Source organism: Anser cygnoides, chromosome 8, assembly GCF_040182565.1.
Source record: "Anser cygnoides isolate HZ-2024a breed goose chromosome 8, Taihu_goose_T2T_genome, whole genome shotgun sequence".
NCBI lineage: Eukaryota > Metazoa > Chordata > Aves > Anseriformes > Anatidae > Anser > Anser cygnoides.
Genome location: NC_089880.1, coordinates 22,089,116 through 22,107,542, shown reverse-complemented (window position 1 = coordinate 22,107,542; position 18,427 = coordinate 22,089,116). Strand labels below are relative to the sequence as shown.

The window sequence follows — 18,427 nt, the reverse complement described above, 5'->3', positions numbered from 1 at the left end:
ATCCGGCCAAAAATCTAAAGCACACATGGAGAGGAAGGGGAAATCCATTCATCGCTTCCGACTATTTACAGCGCGCTCTGGGGCCATACGGGGGCCCGAGGAGTGCCGAGTGATGGCAGTGGACAGGGACACTGCCGTGCCGCCTCCGTGCCCGGCTCCCACCCGCTCCTGCCAGCACAGCCATCGGCTACCCCAGACGGGAGCGATGGAGAGACCCCGAAAAGATGGGTGCTGGATGCAGCTGCCTACATTTGCCTGGAAAATGAATTACATTGCTTCCTTGGTTGGTGGGCTGTGGGTAGGTGAGGGGCTACGTCTTTGGGAGATCCTGGGGCATGTCTGTAATTTAAACAACGAGTGCATGTCCAGAAGCCTGGCTGCCCCACGTGGGCTGGGCAACTGCAGCCGGTTCCTCCTGCGGTCAGTGCCGCCTCTCCGCACTCACGGGGACTGCATTGTCCAGCTTTGCCTGTCAAACCCAAAGCTGATTTGCAACAACTCTGGGTCAGGGATTCATCCATGCACTCAATACAGCTGCAGGAAGGGGGATAGGCAGATGAAAACATAAATAAATGGCTGCTTCCCGTAGTTTACTGGCAGTAGAGGTCAGTCACGCTCAGGACTGTGATTGCCATTGTGCCACCTTGTGCTTATCTGTGTTGGAGACAGGCAGCACGCTCTGCGGTCACAGCAGCGTGGCCATGCAGGCAGAACAATAATCTATGAAGCACTTTGTGAAACGTTGTCTGACATGAGGAACCACTGTGATGAAGGGATTATTGACGTGGAACAAGCACACTTTGTGGGGACACTGCAAACACGGGCCTTGCAGCGTGCTCCTGCAGGGAGCAAGGCACGGCTCCACTTACCGCAGGAAGGGACTAAGACCAGGCATTGCTCTGGTCTTTTGGGGAGTTAGATCCATTTAGCCATCAGCTCTCACACCAGGCGATGAACTCAGGGATCCACCAAGGGACCGAACCCAATCTTATTCATCCCCTTGCATTTTTTCTGGAGAAGAGGTTTGTATCTGCACAAATCCCCTGGGTCGGAGGCAGGGTAGGAGACCTCTCTGGGAGGTTTCATGGGGACACTCAGCAAGGACTCTGCAGCTCCAGACAAGGAACCAGGATGCCTGGTGCAGCCGTGCCCACCACACTTGCTCTCCTCTAACACAGAGCCATAGGACCACAGGGTGGTTCCACCGCACCTTGGTTTGTATTGGATTCACAGACTTGAACATTTTTGCTGAATCATAATGTACTAAAAAAAATAGTGACAAAAATACCCCTTTCTGTTATCATTTGCACATTCTAATCCAAGGCACCGCATGCCAGAAACCATAATGCACTGATACGTTTCCTGATAGGAAACGCAAACACCCTGCGAGTCCACCTACAGGCCGCCTCAGCAGCATTTCCTAGCCCTGCCTTTCTGGCGGTTTGCTCTGTTTTCTGTGCACAGCAGGCCCTGGAGACACCCTGCAAGGCCAGGTTCAAGGCTGCCGCCAGCATTGGTGCTGCTGTGTGACGATGCTGCTGCATGACGATGCCTCTGTGTGACGGGGCTGCTGCGTGACGGTGCCACTGGCATCCCCAGCCTGCCCATTGCATCGGCAGAGCAGGAGGAGGCAGAGTGCCCGTCTGTGTTGCATTTACCCCACATTGGCGAGATCAAGGACAGGTGGCTGGGAAACACTTTCCCTGAGGATCATTTCCCTGGTTTTCGCTGACGCCAGGGCATGGCTGGCAGGCAGCCCCAGGGTCAGCCGTCCTCAAGCTGCTCCCCTGAGCGCGACCTTCCTGAGGTGCCACCTCCATGCCCACCTCCTGCTCTGTCACAGCCACCCGGCCAGGAGCCTGCCTCTCCCCAGAGCAGCCCCTGGGGCGGCGAGGCGTGGTGGTTAATGTGTAACCTGCACCGCCGCCTTGCCCTGTGCCTCACGGCCCGCGGCAGCGAGCGCGGCCGCCGGGCTGGCCCCGGGTGAGCGGCACTGCGGGGCGTTGTGGTGGCCGTGGCCTGGCCGGGGGTGGGCGTCCCCCGTCACCACCGCGCCTCACCGGCACGGTCGGCTCCGCCACCCGCCCTCAAACTTGTTTTTCTGCCCGGCAGCTTCCTGGAGCCAAATGGCTCCTGCTGGCCTGCTCGGTGTCTGCGGCCTGCTCTGCGCCTGGGCAGCGGCGGTGGCGGGACACCCCTGCAGCCTCGACCTCCAGGTAGGGGACGGGGGCTTGGGGGTGGGCTCGTGGTGGCCTTGTCCCTGCTGGTTGCTGGAGCACGCCGGGGCTGGCGGGGACTTGCCCGGGCTGCCGTGTTGCTGGCTCCAGGGATTGCTCAGCTGCAGCACCGCGACCGCCCCTGAGCAGCCGTGCAGCAGCAGGCATTACCCCGAGGGGCTCCCAGCCCAAATCTGATCTGTACGGGGTGTGTGTCACCTCCTGGGAGCCCCTTGGTCCCTGCTCCCGTGTGCGGTGACGCAGGGACTGACTGAGGCTGCAGCATGGCAGATAGGGAGCTCTCACAGCAGGACCCTTGTCCCCAGCAGCCCCAAGCCTGCGCTGTGCGAGCTCAGCACTGTGCCCGTGTGGTGCCACCGCGGCTCGGCCCCGGCACCATCCAGTCCTTGTCGGCCTGGGTTTGTAAGTGCCCACCCATGTCTCTGGCAAGTGGGGACAGAAGGGCCTGGCAGGAGATTTGGGAGAACGGGAGGATGGAAGGAGGGGTGGCCATGCGGGAGGTGGAGGAATGGAAATGCCTGCTAGCTGGAGAGCAGCCAGACTGGAAACCTGGGACCAAGGCCTACAGCAAGTGTCCAGCACGGGACACCCACGTGCGGCTCCGATAGTAAATAACAGCAGTGCCTTGGCAGTGTTATATCTCTGGCAGCTTCCCTCCCAGCCAGCCAGCCCTGTCCCGGGTAATGCCCAGGCAGGAGTAACGTGTGCTGGGACTGCTCCCCAAACCAGCTTGAATTTGACCACGTCGTTTTTTGGAGGGAAAAGGAAATCCATCCGCTTGGGTTGATGGATCTATCCAGCATGGACTGCTGGCCTTCTGGGACAGAGAGTGGCCTCCAGTCTGTTTTATTCTCTAGTAGAGATGCAGGCAGTGTGGACTAGGCCACTATTTACCATGTGGCTACAGAAGCAGTCAGGGCTGGAGGTGTGGGTGCTGTATCCCTGCACGGGGCCTGAGGAGCCGCTCCTGGCATGGGCTGCAGAGCTGGGAGGGGGCTGCTGCTGGTGCTGTGGGGAGGCACAAAGGTCTGCGAGGTAGAGCTGCCGAGAACCCTGACATAATGCCAGATTTGTGGCTTTACATAAAAAAAAAATGACATAAAGCAGAGGCCCTGCAGGCACAGCACCACCAGGTGATCACAGCAGCGTGGCAGATGCACTGGTCCTTGTCATGAGCGTGTGTGGGCAACGGAGCAGCGATGCCCCTGCAGCAGCTGCTGCCTGCCTTCTCTTGCTTCCTGCCCAGTGGGGAGCTCCCCACAGGGGGCTGGAGGTGAGGATCTGGCGCCTGCTGCAAGGTGACCCCAGGTGGCAACTGCACCAGGAATGGGGATGGGCTGGTTTCTGTCTATCTCTGCTTATCCTGGCTCACATCAAGCTGGTAGCTTATGTATTTTTGCACCCGTTTGTGTCTTTGCTTTTCTAAGCTCTGAAAGGGTAATTAATTAAGGCATCTGAACTTCTGGGCAGTCTCAGTCCAGAGATCCTCCCCAGTACGGAGAGCCCATCTCAGACAGCAGCTCTTTCCCCAGGGATGGGCCGACTGCAATGGGAAGAATCTTCTGTACGCTCCAAGCTCCCTTCCAAGAAATATCACAGGCTTGGACCTCTCCTTCAACAGCTTGGTCACGCCTCGTCACGGGACACTTTTAATGTATTTCCCTTCCCTGCACTCCCTCAACCTCTCTGGCAATGCCCTGCTCACACTGAGCCCCGCTGTCTTCTCCAACCTGGGGGCACTACGGCTGCTGGACGTGAGCAGCTGCAGCATCACCCATCTCCACACAGACACTTTCAAGGGCTTGGAAAGCTTGCACACGCTGCTCCTAAGAAACAACAGTCTGCAAGAGCTGGAGGTCCCGTTCTTCCTGCCGCTGAGAGGTCTTCTCCACCTGGACCTGCGGAGCAATGCGCTGCTGTCCATGGATGCTTTGACGCTGCAGCTGATGGAGGCTGTCCCTGAGGTCCAGCTGGATGGGAACCCCTGGGTCTGTGACTGTGCTGCTCACCCCTTGCAGCAGTGGCTGAAGGACAGACAAGGTGAGTCGGGGGACAGGTGACAGGAGAGGTTTCAGACAGGAGGAATTGGGGGGGGGGGGAGTTTGATCCTTTTGCTCCGGTTCCTCCGCAGGCTCTGAAGCTGCTGCCCAGGGATTTTTCACCTCCCTGCTGAGGGACGCTGAACTGAGACATAAAGTGTCAGTTCCTCACTTGCGGGTACAGACAGTATCAAAGATTTCTAGGAATGACAGGCAGAAGGAAAATATTCAGTGAGCTGTAATTTATCCATTTTTCTGGGAAATGAGCAGCACATACAGTTCAGCTCCTAAATATATATATATGTATCGGCATGAAGTGACCAGATTTTCACAAGCTGCTGAGCATTCAGCATCTCCTCCTGAGGAGCAGTATCAGGCTTCAACCCCCTGAGCTCAGCTCCCAGGCAAGAACAGCCCTATGACTGTGGGGTTTCTGTCAGTGTCCATGAATTTGTTAAGTAGAGTTAAGTAAGTTAGTTAAGTAGAGTTAAGTAGAGTAAGTTAAGGAGAGCCTGCTAATCACGGACACACACTTGCACAGCACTGCTGGCAGCTCCATGGCTAGGGATTTTTAACTCTGGTTGTGCCTTACACCTAGCTAAGGACCAGCGAGGCTGGAGGGCAGTGCCAGGAGCACCTCGTGAGGCACCCCATCAAGCCAGGAGCAGGCAGGGAGCACTCTCCCTGAAGTGGGGAGGGAACAGGTGAGGACCCCCCGCCTCACCTTGGCCTGTGTGTCTCCCAGCCATGCAGGTCACCTGCGCATCACCCCCAGAGCTGTGGGGACAGGGCATCGCAGCTCTGGACTCCCAGGACCTGGGCTGCCAAAAAAAGCAGCGGTTTCCTCGGGATGTCAGCCCAGGGCAGCTGACCACAGCCACCCACAATGACAGTAAGTTGTGTCAGTAAGAACCAGCTCCCTCCTGCCCACCCCCACGGGTGACCTCCCCATGGTGGAGACCCCCCCGCTCTCCCCTGCAGCCTGCGGTGCCGCAGCCTGGCCCGCGGTGCCCTGACGTGCCTGTCCTCTGCTGCAGCCACCACGGTGCCTGTGGGGAAGGGAGGAAGGAGCTGGCCGTACCTCGTGGGCTTCCTGGTGACAGCCATCAGCATCTCCATCCTGGTGGCGCTGGTCGCCAAGTGCAAGCTCTGCCACAAGAACTTTGTCAGCTACCACCACCGGCCGCTGCCCGAAACCAGCTCAATTGGAGGCAACCCCTTGGAGGAGGGCCTGGGCTGGGACAGGGGCTCCTCAGGCTGGGGTGACGGCGAGAGCCACCCCATACCCAGTGTCACTGGCCTGCAAGCTGAGGATGATGACGGCTTCATCGAGGACAACTACATCCAGCCCAGCGAGCAGATGCAGGAGGAGGAGGAGGAGGAGGAGGAGAGGGAGTCACACCTCTCCGTCTGAGGCTGCAGCCCCTCTCCATCCCCATGCCCCCATCTCCTTCCTGCCTTTTCCACTCGCCCTTGGCTTTTGTCCCCATGCGGAGGGGAGCAGGAGGGAAGGAGTGGGGAGAAGGGGTCCCTGTGCCCCAGTGTGATGCCAGCGGGGCTGCAGCGGTTTGGAGACACCAGGCGCACTGCTGCCCTCCCAGCCCTGCTCGGGTGCTGAGGAGGAGCAGGATGGTGCTGGTCACAGCTGGATGAGGAGGATTAAAATGTGATTAAAGAATGATTCAACACTGCCTCTGCCTGTGATGGTTTTCTGGGGCTCTCCCTGTGGCTCCATATTTGACCAGGGGTGTGGGGCAGCCTGGCAGGGCCTCCGGACCCCTCCTGCCACAGGGGAAGCATCACACCAGCACTACTGGCGGCTTTGCTGGGTCTCTGGCAAAGGAGAGTTACTCACCTGGGTTTTCCTCTCCTGTGGCGGGGACAGTGTGTGTCACTGCACTGTTTGCCACAGGTCAAACGGTTGAAGCATCATTGTGTATTCAGTAAACCTTTACCAGCCCACAGGAGGAAGGTTTAGGGCTGTAACAGATGCTTAATTGTTAATTATCTGACTAAACTTGTTAATTGTCTGACTAAACTTGTGTAGTTTCAGCAATATCTTTTTATATTCCCTTTCACAGAACTCCATACCCGGCGCAGACATTGAGTCATTTCTCTGGGGCAACAGTTCAAACACTCACGTCTGTACCAGGTGTGATATGTGAGGGTTTCCTGACCTGTAAAATCTGCTGTGCTCTCTGCACAGTGCCCACGATCCCCCTGCACCTGCCCGCTTACTGCCAGCACTGCCCGCGGCCTTGCAGCGCCAGCTGAAGAGCGCCGTACCAGCACGCGCCCAGCTGCAAAACCAGCCTTTTTATCAGCGGCCTCCTGGAGCCGTCTGCGTGAAACCACGCCAGGAGCTGGCCTATACATTTGGCTCAGATGCCTGAGTGTTTTGTCAGCCAGCTCACTGCTTAGATCGCAAACACTTCCCGTGTCGGCCTGTGTGTGTGCTGGCACGGCTCCTGTCCCACTCGCGGCGCTCCGTGGGGCACGCAGAGCTGGGATGCTGGCATGTCCCACGGAGTGGTGCTGCTGGGCCTGCCAGCAGCCACCTCTGCAGCTCCCCGTCCTCTGACGTGACTTGCTGCTGTCAGGAAGCTGGGTCTGAGCCTCTCTGCGTGCTGGCATCACGTTCATTCCTCCCGCAGCCATGTGGTGCTCATGCCGATGCTGCCAGCAGCACGTGCGTTTGATCGGCTCGCTGGGTGGTAAAACAGGGAAAGCGATGCTGAACAGCTAGGGAGAGCTGGAAGGACCCCGTGTCCTCACTGCGGATGGCAGGAGTGCCCTCTCCTCGTGCGGGAAGGCTGCTCTGTCAGCAGGGACCGCTTCCAGCACCACGTGCGGCACCGGGGCCGGGTGCCCCAGGAACCAGCTCCGCAGCTGCCTGCCGGCCCGGGCAGTCCCCTCCTGCCCTCTGCCGCTCCCTCCAGCTGTATTAATGTCCAGACAGCGAGACACTAAGCAACCAGAGTCTTTGGGGTCTGCAGGTTAAAGCATGAAAGTAATTAGGAAAAATGGGAGACAAAGCGAGGTCCCAGTTGCCAGGCGTATTCCCCCATCCCACGTAAGCTGCATGTTAGGGCTCTGGCAGGCTGGCACTGGTGGGTGACAGGTGCCTTTCCAGGTGTCCTTGATCAAGCAACCACTGTGAAAAATCTCCCTCCGACCCCAGCAACCCCTCCTGGCGGCAGCAGGACCCCCGCTATCTCCCCGCTCTTCCTCCCTCGGGCTGGATCCCCCCCACTCCGGCGGGGCCATGGGGTACTGTGAGGTCGAGGGGCTCGCTGCTCTGCCCACGAGGATGGAGCAGGAAAGCCAGGAACTGCAAGACCCTCACCAGGGACCCCGGCCCATGGTGCTCGGCCCCACTGCAGACTCTGCCCGGGCTGGGACGCGGGTGCTGCCTCGGGTTTGCTCAGGCGTTGCTGTGCACTTTGTGCCCTGAGAGAAGAGATTCACGGCGTAACTTGTGTTCTTGTGCAAACAAACATGTTACGTGATCTCGTACACACCGTCCTTGCGCGTCGCTGCAGGGTTCCTGTGTACGCTTCTCCAGAATTGTTTCCTGCTGTCTTCCTTCTCTATTTTCTCTCCTCCCTTTGCAGCAAGATGTGCTACAAAGGCACCTGGAAAGGCTGTGGTGCCAGGCAGGCACGTGCGCTGGGGCAAAATGGCCCCATCTCACGGGACTGATTGCATATCTCTAACCATGAATTATGCAAATGTTATAATTTTTGCATTCCTGTCATCTCTGTGATGAGATGACGCAGCCCAGTCCTTGCTGTCCCTAAAAGCTGGGGAACCTCCGCCCTGCTCTGAGGGTGCTTGGTCACAGGGAATGCCTTCCTCACAGCCCTGCCACGCTGCTGAGTCCCCTGTGCCCTCCAGACCTCCATTTTGTTGTAAACCATCTTCTCCTTTGGCACATATTAAGGTATTTGTACAGCACAGTGTATACAGAAGCAGATAACACACGTCAGAGAATGTAAAACAAAGGGCACTACTGGATCAGGTGTCTGATACAGGGTGGTAACTTAAAGCATCTTCCGGGGAGGGAAAGTCTTGTCTGAAACCACGAGGAGATGCAAAACCTGGTGGCTTGTTTTAGTGGTCCCTGAGTTTTCTCTCTTAGATGCCACAGCTCTGAATTGAACTCATCCTGCCTTTAGTTTTGCAGTCACTGCCTCGTGTTTCGCCTTCTGGGCTCACCTTAGGAGCCCTTTACTACCTCTGCCCCTCACTCCGAAGATACACTATATGCTGTGATTTGGGGAAATTCGCAACATATTTCATGTAACATGGAACAGGAAACTTAAATCTGAGGGCTGGGAAAATACATTTCATTTATCCTTAGGAGGCTATTTTCTGAGATTTTCAATGTGCTTTTTACAATAAGAACTCGTGCCAGATGCAGTAGTTTACTTTTGGTCTCAGCGATGTCTTAAAGGAGATTAAACACACAACTGCTTGCTGTTTTTTTTTTTTTTTTTTTTTTTAATCTCAGGACTTCACTCTCATCCCTCAGTACCGAGTGGTTAGTTACTTGTCTACTTTGACCCTGCTCGGATGCCCACCTGTTTATTCTTTAACCGACCAGCGCGGATGCTTTCCCGTCGTGTGGGGTGCCCAGCACCTCTCCACCACCCCCAGGCAGCTCCAGTGCCGGGGGCAGGCGCCTGGCAGCTCGCCTGCGCTGGGGAAAAATGCATGTGGCCTCCAGAGCTGGGGACACAAGAGGGTCACAGCAGGAAAGGAGGAGCCTTCTCGCACAGGGGTCATCCCTGGGAGCTGCCCAGAGGACGGAGGTTCAGGCTGGCGGATGTGAGCAGCAGCAGGTATGCAGCCAGACTGGTTCCAGGCTCCCCGGAGGCAGCAGCTGCCACGGCGAGGCTCGAGGCTGAGCCCCACCGCAGGGCAAAGCAGCTTCTCTGTAAACAACCCAGCCCGCACCGTCACGTTCAGGTGGCTCTGCCTGCTTCCGTGAGCTCCTGCCAGGGGCACGGCCGGCTCTTAGGCTCATGGAGCAGTGCTAAGGGGGACCTGCTGTGGCGAGGTCCTTGCGCAGAGGGAGGTGTGTGAGCATCAGGAAGTGGGAGTCACGTACCAGGAGATAAGTACAGGCACGCGGGGGAGTGTGTCAGCATTGCCCTGCTAGCTGATGAGCTGAAACCACAGCCGAAGGATGGACCCCAGGCTGTCGTGATTCCCGCCCCAAGCAGAGGTCAGATCTGCACAGCCCTGCAATCTCCTGCTCTGGAGAAGAGCCCGCGGTGAAGCACCAGCCTTCGGCACAGCCAACTTCTGCAACACTTTATTATGTTTTTCCATGCACAGCACAGGAAATGAGAAAGGAACAAAACAGTAATGCTGCTGCAGGAGGTGAGTCAGTGACAGGCTCCATGCAGCCCGTCCATCTGGGCAGCCTGATACCCAAACCTCCCTCTGCACAGCCAGCCTGTTCTTATCTGTTTCTTCCTTGGGCTGGGACGTGGTCCCCAGGCACCCTTTCCTGGCACAGTTCACGTGCATTGGGGCACATTTTGAAGGGGCTACGGAGGGAAGGATTCACATTGACAGGCGGGCAGCACAGAGCTGCGAGCTGGGCACAGACGTGGATCTTCACAGAAGTGCCCAGGTGTGCAAAACAGCTGGCACGCAGGTCCCCGCGACCTGTCCACGCGTGCAGGGCGGGGAAGCTGGGAGCAACTGGAAAAGCACTGCTGCAGGCAGAGCCGGTGCAGCTCGGTGTCACTGCACGTGCAGCCGCACGGACGTGCACAGCAGCAGCTGCGGGAAGTGCAAAACTTCTGTCCAGCTGCGGCCGTCCCTCCACGCGTGCACACAGCCGTCCCTGCTGAACCTGGGGCTAAGCAGCCCTGTGGGGAAGGACTGCTCTTTGCTACACAAACGCAGAACATTTAGCACAGAAGGACCCGAGCTTAGTAGCACAGTCTCAGTTCTAGGGCGCATTAAGGGAAGTGATGCAGAGAGGGGAGAAAACATCAGTTTAATAAGATGTATGGATGATATGAAAATGGCAGAGAAAAAAAATATAGAAGAAGCAGAGATCCAGAAAAGAAAAAACAAGACAATGTTCCCATACTTTGGGGAAAACAATCCCAGGCTTCAGGGGGAAGGAATGGGGTAAGGGCAGATGAATACAGAAGTGCCCTCGTGTGATCTGAGTGCATCAGGGACGGTGTGGTCTGGAGCTGCACAGGGATGAAGTCCTCCTTGTCCAGCTATACCTGGCGGAGCTCACGGATGCTGAACCTCCAACACTGCTTCCAGGTGTAATACGGGCAGCGATTCATGCTGTCACTAAGGGAACAAGCTATCATCCTCTTCAAAATAAATTTTCTACCAGACACCAAAAAGTAAAAGTTCGATCTTGTTCTATTACAGAGACCCTAGTTCTCAGGGGGAACGTGGAAAATAAAGATCAAAAATAATGGCTAGGGTAGAGCAGCTCAGGTCAGGGGAGATGAGAGTAGACAGGAAAGTGGAGAGAAAAAGAAAGGGCTGCAGGGGAACAGCTTGGCTAAGACGGTTGGATGGAAAGGGCAGAAGCAGTGAAATGGTTCATGGGTCCATGGAGGAAATAAAAATGTTGACAGGTAGATTAGCCTCAATTCACAGGAAGAGTTTCTGAGGGTGAGCTGTTAGCCTGCCCCTAGGAAAGGCACCCCAGTGGTAGATACCTCACAGACAAAACCAGAAAAGCTCAGGGTAAGGCCCAGGTGGTAGTGGAGCAGCTGCCCTGCCGTGCACAAAACTGTGCACCCTGGAGGGGACTGGGTGAGCCGCAGCACTCGGGGTGTCTCTGCTGGGGTTGCTGAGGTCAGACACCTCTCGCCTCCCTGGCAGAGCAGCAGCTCTCCGTGCTGAGCAGCCCCAGACCTGAGATGGTGGGGCTGCAGCAAGGGAATAGCGGGAAAGAACTTGACACTGCAGAAACAAGTGGCATTTCAGGGGCTCTGGCACACAGACTCCCCCACGAATCCCCCCCACAAGAGCTCTCTCAGAGGCTGGGATTACACCACCAGCGGTCGCAGCCTCTCCTCCCAGGAGCAGCATGGCCCAGGGAACGGCAGGAGCCACGTCCTGGGGTCCCCCGAGGTGTGGGACGGGCTCACCTGGCTCTGTGACAGCGGGACGCAGCCGGCGGGGTGGGGAGCAGCTATCACAGGAGGCTTTGCTGAGATAGAAAGCAGAACAGGCCAGCGCTGTGCTCGTAAAGCTCCGGATCACAAAGCCTGTCCAGGCAACCCAAAGTCCCTGCCGTGCTGTTAGCCCAGGTGCAGCAAATGCCAGTCATCTCTGAAGGAAATCCGAGGCACAAATCGCGCCCTTCCTTTGGGAAAGGCCAGCACAAGCCCTGAGAGGGGCCGTATCCAGCGAGCCTCACGCAGGAGTGTCCTGGAGCAGATGGAGTGGCTGCGGGTCAGATGAGGTTGGCCATGCTGGAGGTGGGAGGAAGGCGCCTGTTGGCGGCGAGGCGGCCGGAGATGGTGAAGACCCGGATCTCGCCCGTCTCCAGGCCCCGCGGGGCAGCCTGGCAGCAGGAGGTGCAGAGCAGGTAGAGCAGCAGGCAGAGGAGGATGACGCTGCCGGCGACCAGGAGGACAATCCCGCTGGTGAACATGCTGGCCAGCGGCCGCGCCGGGCTGAGCTGCATGGTGGTGGTGGAGAGGATGGTGAGCACCACCCCGCAGACCAGCAGCACCAGGGCGCTGAGCAGCAGCACCAGGCAGTCCGATAAGCCCCCGCTCTTCAGGAGCTCAATCTGATCCCGGCTGCGGATGCAGTTCATGTCCTGGATCGCGGAGCTCAGCAGCTGCTTCAGCAGCACGAGCAGGGCCAGGAGGCAGAGCGTGGTGCCCACCGCCAGCCGCCACTCCCCGGACCGGCTGCTGGTGCTGTACAGCAGGATGATGCCCCCGATCCCGCAGGCCAGGATCAACACCACAGCCACCCCGTAGCACAGAATGGACTTCTTGGGGTCCTGGAACCACCAGAGCTCCACGTGCTCCTCCAGGATGTTCCTCTGGATGTGGTCAGCATCCGCGGGCGTGCGGGGGGTGCTCAGCTCTGCCAGCTCCGGCATGGCGGGCGGCTGGGGGGGAGGGCACGGCAGGGGGGTCGCACAGAGGAACTAGAGCCTCACAGCAAAGGGGGGTGTCAAAGCAGCGGTGGTTGTGAAGGCAGTTACATTTCTCAAGCGCGGACGGCTCTGTCTCGTTCCTTGGAGCCTGGCGGAGCTCCCTTCTGTGGCAGTGCCACTTGCAGAGCTACGGTCCGTGTGCCGGGGCTGAGCCCACCCTCCGAGCAGGGTTGCAGGACATGGTGGAGCATCCCCACAGCAGCACAATACGGGAACGTCCAGGGCTGCGTCCTTCCTTTCCTGTGAGTTTCATCTGAAAGCGAAGAAGAGAAGATAGCGTTAAACAGAGATCCTGCTTCCCTGTTTCGAACAATCCCCTGCCAAACCCCAGACCTCGGTTGCTCGGGGCTGGCCTGCTGACCTTCTCCTGCTGTCCTCAGAAAAGCCCCACGCCTTGGGCCACACGCGTCCTCCCAGGAGACCTCCCCATGCTGCAGGGTGACCTCAGCCTGCCCTGACCCAGCCAGTTCCCCTTGCAAAGCCCTTGCCCGAGAGAGTCTCCAGCTCCCCAACCCCGCGTGCCCCACTCAGAGGCAACTGGCACGTCACTGCCCACGGGGCCCTGCCTGCAGCTGGTGCTGGCAGCGGGGCAGGACGGAGCAGAGGCCAGTCCCCCCGGGGATAAAGCCCCATTCACAGCTCCGGCTTCACATGCTCCCTCATCAGCATCAGCCTCTTGTCACCAACTGGCTCTGCTGCCCAGAGTGACAGCGGGAGGTGGGGGTCCGGGCTGGGGCTTAACCCTTCCAGTCCAGCTGCTGGAACAGGGCGAGCTGCCCTTGCTGCATGTCCTCAGACCCATCCCTGGCCTGCCCCACTGTCAGTCCCCCTCCCAAGTTTCCTGCAGAAACGTGATGGTTGTGTCTCAGCACTCGGATGGGAAGAGCAGAAGCAGCTGGGACTTGGCACTGTGGTTTTCTCTCACCCAACCTCCAGGCCTGGTATGGGAGTGCTCTGGCTGCTCCCAAAGCACCGCTGACCCCTTCAGCTCAGCTGAAACCCAAAGAAAACGCTGTCGGGTCACCTGGTGAAGCTGAGGTAGGGCTGAGCTCTTGAGACATGGGTCAGACCCTGAGCTGCCTCCCAGGCAGGATGGTGCACGCTTGGCCATCACAGACCCACATGCAGGAATTGCTCGGAGTCCCACAGGAGCCCAGGGCAGGGACAGGAACTGATGCAGATCCCTTGTGCCAGAGCTGTCACTGCTCCTGAGAGGGAGGACAGCCGCACTATACCCACCCTGCCTGCCTGCTCTCTCTCCAGGAGACCACCAGCCTAACGCGCTGCATTTGTCTTTGTGCTGCACTCAGCGCAGCACTGGGACTCTGGGCTCATTCCGGCCGGCCGGAGAACATTGGTGACCTCCATGCATGGCAGCCCTGCACGTAGCAGGGACCTTTTCTCCCCTAGACACCCCTCACAGACCACATCCCCCTGTGCCCAGGCCTCATCTTGGCATCTTCAGCAGGGACAAGCCACCACGGGGTGGGGGAAGAGGGAGGACAATGGCGGGGGTGCCCGAACCAGTCACTGCCTGACGGCGTCAGGCCCGGCTCCTCCTGAGTCACCGTGGCGGCGCAGCGTGAGCTCAGCCTGGACGTGGCTCAGGGCTCGCTGCCAGCTGCCGCCACGTGTCCAGGAAGCCTCAGCCACTGCTGGTGTGCCCGCCCGGGACCTGCCATGCCACAGCCGCTGAGCACCGTGCTGTTCCCCTGCATCGCTGCTCAGCGGGGCCTGGGCTGGGGTGCAGTGGGCTGTGCTGCCAGCACTCACCAGGAGGCCCGCTGGGGACTTGCGGCTCCCGGCTTTAGCCAGGACAATCAGAAAACATCAGTCGGAGGGGGAAAAAAAGCAGCGTTTGAGCATGCTGATCTGTGCCCGCTGGGACCGTTTGATTCTGCACAAGACAGCAAAGATACCTCAAGCTGGTAGCATGGCCATGTGTGCCCGGGGCACAGGTCCCCAAGCACGTGAGGGTTTCATGGGGAGCTTTGAAAGCAGAGGGGCGAGAAGACACCAGGCCTGTCGGCACTTCCCCAGCCTAGGCAAACAGCTCAGCTTGCCCTGTGTAAGCACGACTTCCTCCTGCCTTTCCTTCTCCAGGCACGGAGGTGCCTTATCTCATCCTTACCAGAGAATGCGTGAGTTTAGTAGATAGCAGGTTGGTAGATAAGATCAAGATTTTGGACTAAAGAAATGTAAAGCTTGAAGAAGTGCGAAGGCTGTGGCCTTCTGCTGCCTGACTGAAGCTGTGCACACAATCAAGCTGAGTCAAACAGTAAGCAAAAGCAACACAGCAGCAGAAACCACAAGGAGGGAAAACACCACCAAAAACCAAGCTACAGAACTGCATTCTTATGCTGCTTTCTAAACTTTAGCTGTTTTATTTGCTCAGAATACAGTCAGGGCGCAAGATAAAACTGTTAGAGCACCTGGCTGCAGAACAAAATACGGTATGTATTTTCTAGTGTTACGTTAACCTATATTAAAAGAATGATTTGGAGAAGCAAGGACTTCCACTGAAGCATGCCTCCATGTTTCCTTGCATCTGACTGAAAATGTTCAGGGAATACATTCTTTTGCTCCGTGAGCATCCACTCTTGTTTGGGCTTCTCTAAACTGCAAGGGTTTGTATCCCTGGTGTAATTAATTTTACACTTAGAATCACAGAATAATTTAGGTGGGATGAGACCTTGTGAACTCATCTGGTCCAAACACCTGCTTAAAGCAGACTTAACTTCAAAATCAGACTAGGTGGCCCCAGATCTGGAGCAGGGATGAAACTAGATCTCACATCAACTTTGCTGATGGGTTTCTTTGTGTGGAAGTAAAAAAGGAGAAGAGCAGCCCAACCACACACTGCTTTCTGACTGAAGGTCACATTTCACAAAAAAAAATGACAGGCTGTCTCATTCCTCACCGCTGTCTGGCAGGTGGACAAAGAACAGGAAAGCACCGGGAACTCAGGAAAAAACAAAATGTTAGAAAATGTGAGTCTTTCCCTTTTTTTTTTTTTTTTTTTTCCTGCTCTGGCAATGTTTAACTGGGAAATGAGAGTTGTCACCAACAGGTTTCTGACCACTTCTGGCTGCAGGCGTGAGAGACACACGCCTGCCAACCACCAGGAAACAGTATGAGCATTTATTTATTTACTTACAGACTTCTTACGTCTGATTGATATCTGACAGATGGATCATAGACTGTGTTAATTGACACGTTCATTTCAGAGTCACGTACAGGTCAGCTGTTGAAATATTCCTGACTTTCCTCGTCTCCCTGAACCCAGGGTACCACGTGAGACATTGCTTACCCACAACGTTCAGGAGGGGAAGCCTGGAGGTGGGACAGGCTCCTGCAGCACCCCCAGCTTTTGGAAGGGTTTGGTGCAGCTACGTGGACAATACCAGCCCCATGGAGACTGGGGAGTCTGGCAAGTTTCGCTATAAAATAAACAATACATGAAATGTTTTGCATCAGCAGTCTAGATGCCAACAGCGCCTCACAATCTCAAACAGATACAAGCCATCTCCTTCCTCTGTTTCTCCAGTCCATCACAATTTATTTTCTTTTTGGCCAGTCCAGCCATAACCCATTTGGGATGGACTTGTCACCGCTCTGTGCCTCATGTTACCCCTCATCAAGCCCTACAGAAACCTACAGTCCAGAACAGGCATACACATTTCCCATCCTTTCAAGCAATTTTCCAGTTCCCTGTAGGCTTAAAGATAATGAAGCTCGTATATGTTGCTTTATGCTGGAGGTACTGTTGATATACCAAGCAGAAGCTCTGAATGCCACAGTGCTCTGAGCCCATCTGTGCCGCCAGGATCGGGGACACCGCTGCCCTGGGACATGTCCTCCCTGAGAATTTAGGAGAGGGGATAGAGGAACACATGAGGAATGGGAGTACTGAGGCTTTTATGAGGCACCTCTCTGTCTTTCCCAAAATCCTGGCAAGAGATCTGCACTCTTTTGGCTGCTACAGCAGGCACCAATTCCCAGTGCTTCTCCTTTCTGGGGCTGCTCAAGCCCCAGGCTAACAACTATGTCTCGGAGAGCCCACCCTCTCTCCCCAGCAGCGAGCATCCCTCCCTGCAGACACCATTTGGAGGCCCGGGCTGGTGGAGGACCAACCCTTCCTCCTGTCGGGTCAAGGGGCTCTGGGCACACGGGTGGTGGAGAGCTGGTTGTAGCAGGGTCAGCGGGCAGCTGCTTTTTACAGAACTCTCGATAGCTTTGGCATGCTCTGTGACACAGATTTGTGCCTCCCCTCCTCTCTGTGTGTGCAGCAGGCTTCCCGAGCCCACAGGGCCTGTCCTGAGGCACCCCTGCCAAGGGCGGGCTGCGGGTCCTAGAGACCAAGAGGCTCCTGTGCCTTACGTGCCAAGGGGAAGGGCGATGGTGAGAAGCGGTGAAGTGGAGGCAGAAGGCAGGATCTCCTACGAAGCACCTGTGGAGCAGCCCACGGACCTGCCAGCAGCTACTGGGGGAGTAAGGCCCTTTCCACACGCACGGGTCCGGAGCGGGGCCCTTCCCGGGAAGCCAGGCTCACTCACCTGCAGCTGACACCTTGCCCACTCCGCTCCTTGCTCCCAGCTGTTTTCTTCCAGGCTTTTCATCCACTGGATCAAGCTAAGAAGGGACCTCGCGGGGAAAAATCCCTTCCTCCGGCACCTGCCTGCCAAGAAACAGGTGCTCCTGCCGGCTCTCCTTCCTGGTCCGGCGCGGGCAGCACCAGCGACAGGCTGCGAGCCCTCGCGGGGCAGGTGCATTCCCCAGCAGGGTGGCGGCTCAGCAAACCTGCTGCTGGCCTTGGCCAGGCTCCAGAGTCACGCAGGCACTACCTCGCCCTCCCTCCCGCCCCGATCCCGGCGGGCGGCTCATTTCCTCCCGGCTGCTGCGAGCGAAGGGGGACCAGGGCTAGGGAGAGGCTGCAGGTGAGGGAAGTCTGCAGCCAAGTTGGCAGCGCCAGGGAAGATTTATTAAGCGAGTATTTGCTGTTGCGTGGTGTTAAATAAAGTAGCTCCTGCCGTGCTGTATAGGCTAAGGCTGCCTGATCGCGGTGGGAACGGATATTTGTACAGCGTTAGTCCAGGCTGGTGGCTGAACCAGGCAAGATGTCACAGTGCTTTTCCAGAGTGCCGTGCCACCTCCTGTCACCAGGCAGCCACAGAACACCCTCCCTGGGAGGCAGCAGCACCAGAGCCCGCCACGCTGCAGATCTGACTTCCAAGCAGTCCAGGGGGAAGAAAAGGGCAAGGAATTTGAGAGGGATCGGGGAAGCAGAAAAGGACTCACTTGAGAAAGGAAAGGGGGAAAAGGGAGTAGCAGGAGTCTTGGAGCCAGCAGGGGAATCAGGCTCCTGGATGGAGCACATGCCCCCTCCCCTGTGGCTGGGCTTAACGATAGCAGAAGGCTACAGAGGGATCACTGACATGGGTCTGAGCAGCCAGAAAATCTCCTGTGAGACGCAGAAAGAAGCAAGGAGAGCTGAACAACAGCTCTTAGCTGAACAATGGAAAGAGACTCAGTTATTAAGATACATGTTAGGATTTTTAGCAGGCTATAAGATGAGAAGCTTAGGACATGCTAATACATAGACACCAATTAGTACGACAGCTGTGACAGGATCTTTTGAACCTTGTGAAATATAATTTCTCCAGTGGTTGGTGAAAACTTAAAACAACAAATGGGATGTGGGGGACATCCCTATAGAAATGCTCTTGAATAACGAGCTTACCTACCCAGAAAAAATTGTTCTTTTCGTGGGCCAGTTAACGAACACATCATCCAAGAGGAAGCCTTGTTCAGCTCTAAAGATGGCCATCTACTCACTTTAAAAAGTGGCCTGTAACTTTATAAAAGCATGAGATGCTCATCAGACAACACAGACCAAGAGAGGATGAAAGCAGAAAGCATCTTTGCACCCTGAGAAATTCAGAAGACCATCAGAATACAAAACCATAATTGAGTTAAGA

The 18,427-nt window shown here is 56.7% G+C and overlaps 2 protein-coding genes across 7 annotated transcripts; one reads left to right on the top strand and one right to left on the bottom strand.

Moving 5' to 3' along the window:
* The first annotated feature begins 1,726 nt into the window (after positions 1–1,726).
* Positions 1,727–5,967, top strand: C8H1orf210 (chromosome 8 C1orf210 homolog). Of its 3 annotated transcripts, XM_048059044.2 has the most exons (5): positions 1,727–1,983; positions 2,113–2,216; positions 4,026–4,277; positions 5,022–5,168; positions 5,314–5,967. In XM_048059044.2, the coding sequence occupies exons 1-5, from the start codon at positions 1,742–1,744 to the stop codon at positions 5,688–5,690; spliced, it is 1,122 nt and encodes a 373-aa protein (XP_047915001.2). In that variant the 5' UTR covers positions 1,727–1,741; the 3' UTR covers positions 5,691–5,967. The 3 variants fall into 3 exon arrangements, with proteins under 3 accessions (XP_047915001.2, XP_047915000.2, XP_066857749.1); XM_048059043.2 differs by lacking the exon at positions 1,727–1,983 and having other exon boundaries at positions 1,998–2,216; positions 3,770–4,277; XM_067001648.1 differs by lacking the exon at positions 1,727–1,983 and having other exon boundaries at positions 2,127–2,216; positions 3,665–4,277.
* Positions 5,968–9,580: 3,613 nt separating this feature from the next.
* Positions 9,581–17,398, bottom strand: TMEM125 (transmembrane protein 125). 4 transcript variants are annotated; one of them, XM_048059050.2, is made up of 2 exons: positions 17,006–17,398; positions 9,581–12,702 (listed from the first exon to the last, which is right to left on the bottom strand). In XM_048059050.2, exon 2 carries the CDS (start codon positions 12,390–12,392, stop codon positions 11,730–11,732), a length of 663 nt encoding a protein of 220 aa, XP_047915007.1. In that variant the 5' UTR covers positions 12,393–12,702; positions 17,006–17,398; the 3' UTR covers positions 9,581–11,729. The 4 variants fall into 4 exon arrangements, with proteins under 4 accessions (XP_047915007.1, XP_066857754.1, XP_047915008.1 ...); XM_067001653.1 differs by lacking the exon at positions 17,006–17,398 and adding an exon at positions 15,760–15,880; XM_048059051.2 differs by lacking the exon at positions 17,006–17,398 and adding an exon at positions 12,783–13,064.
* Positions 17,399–18,427: the final 1,029 nt, after the last annotated feature.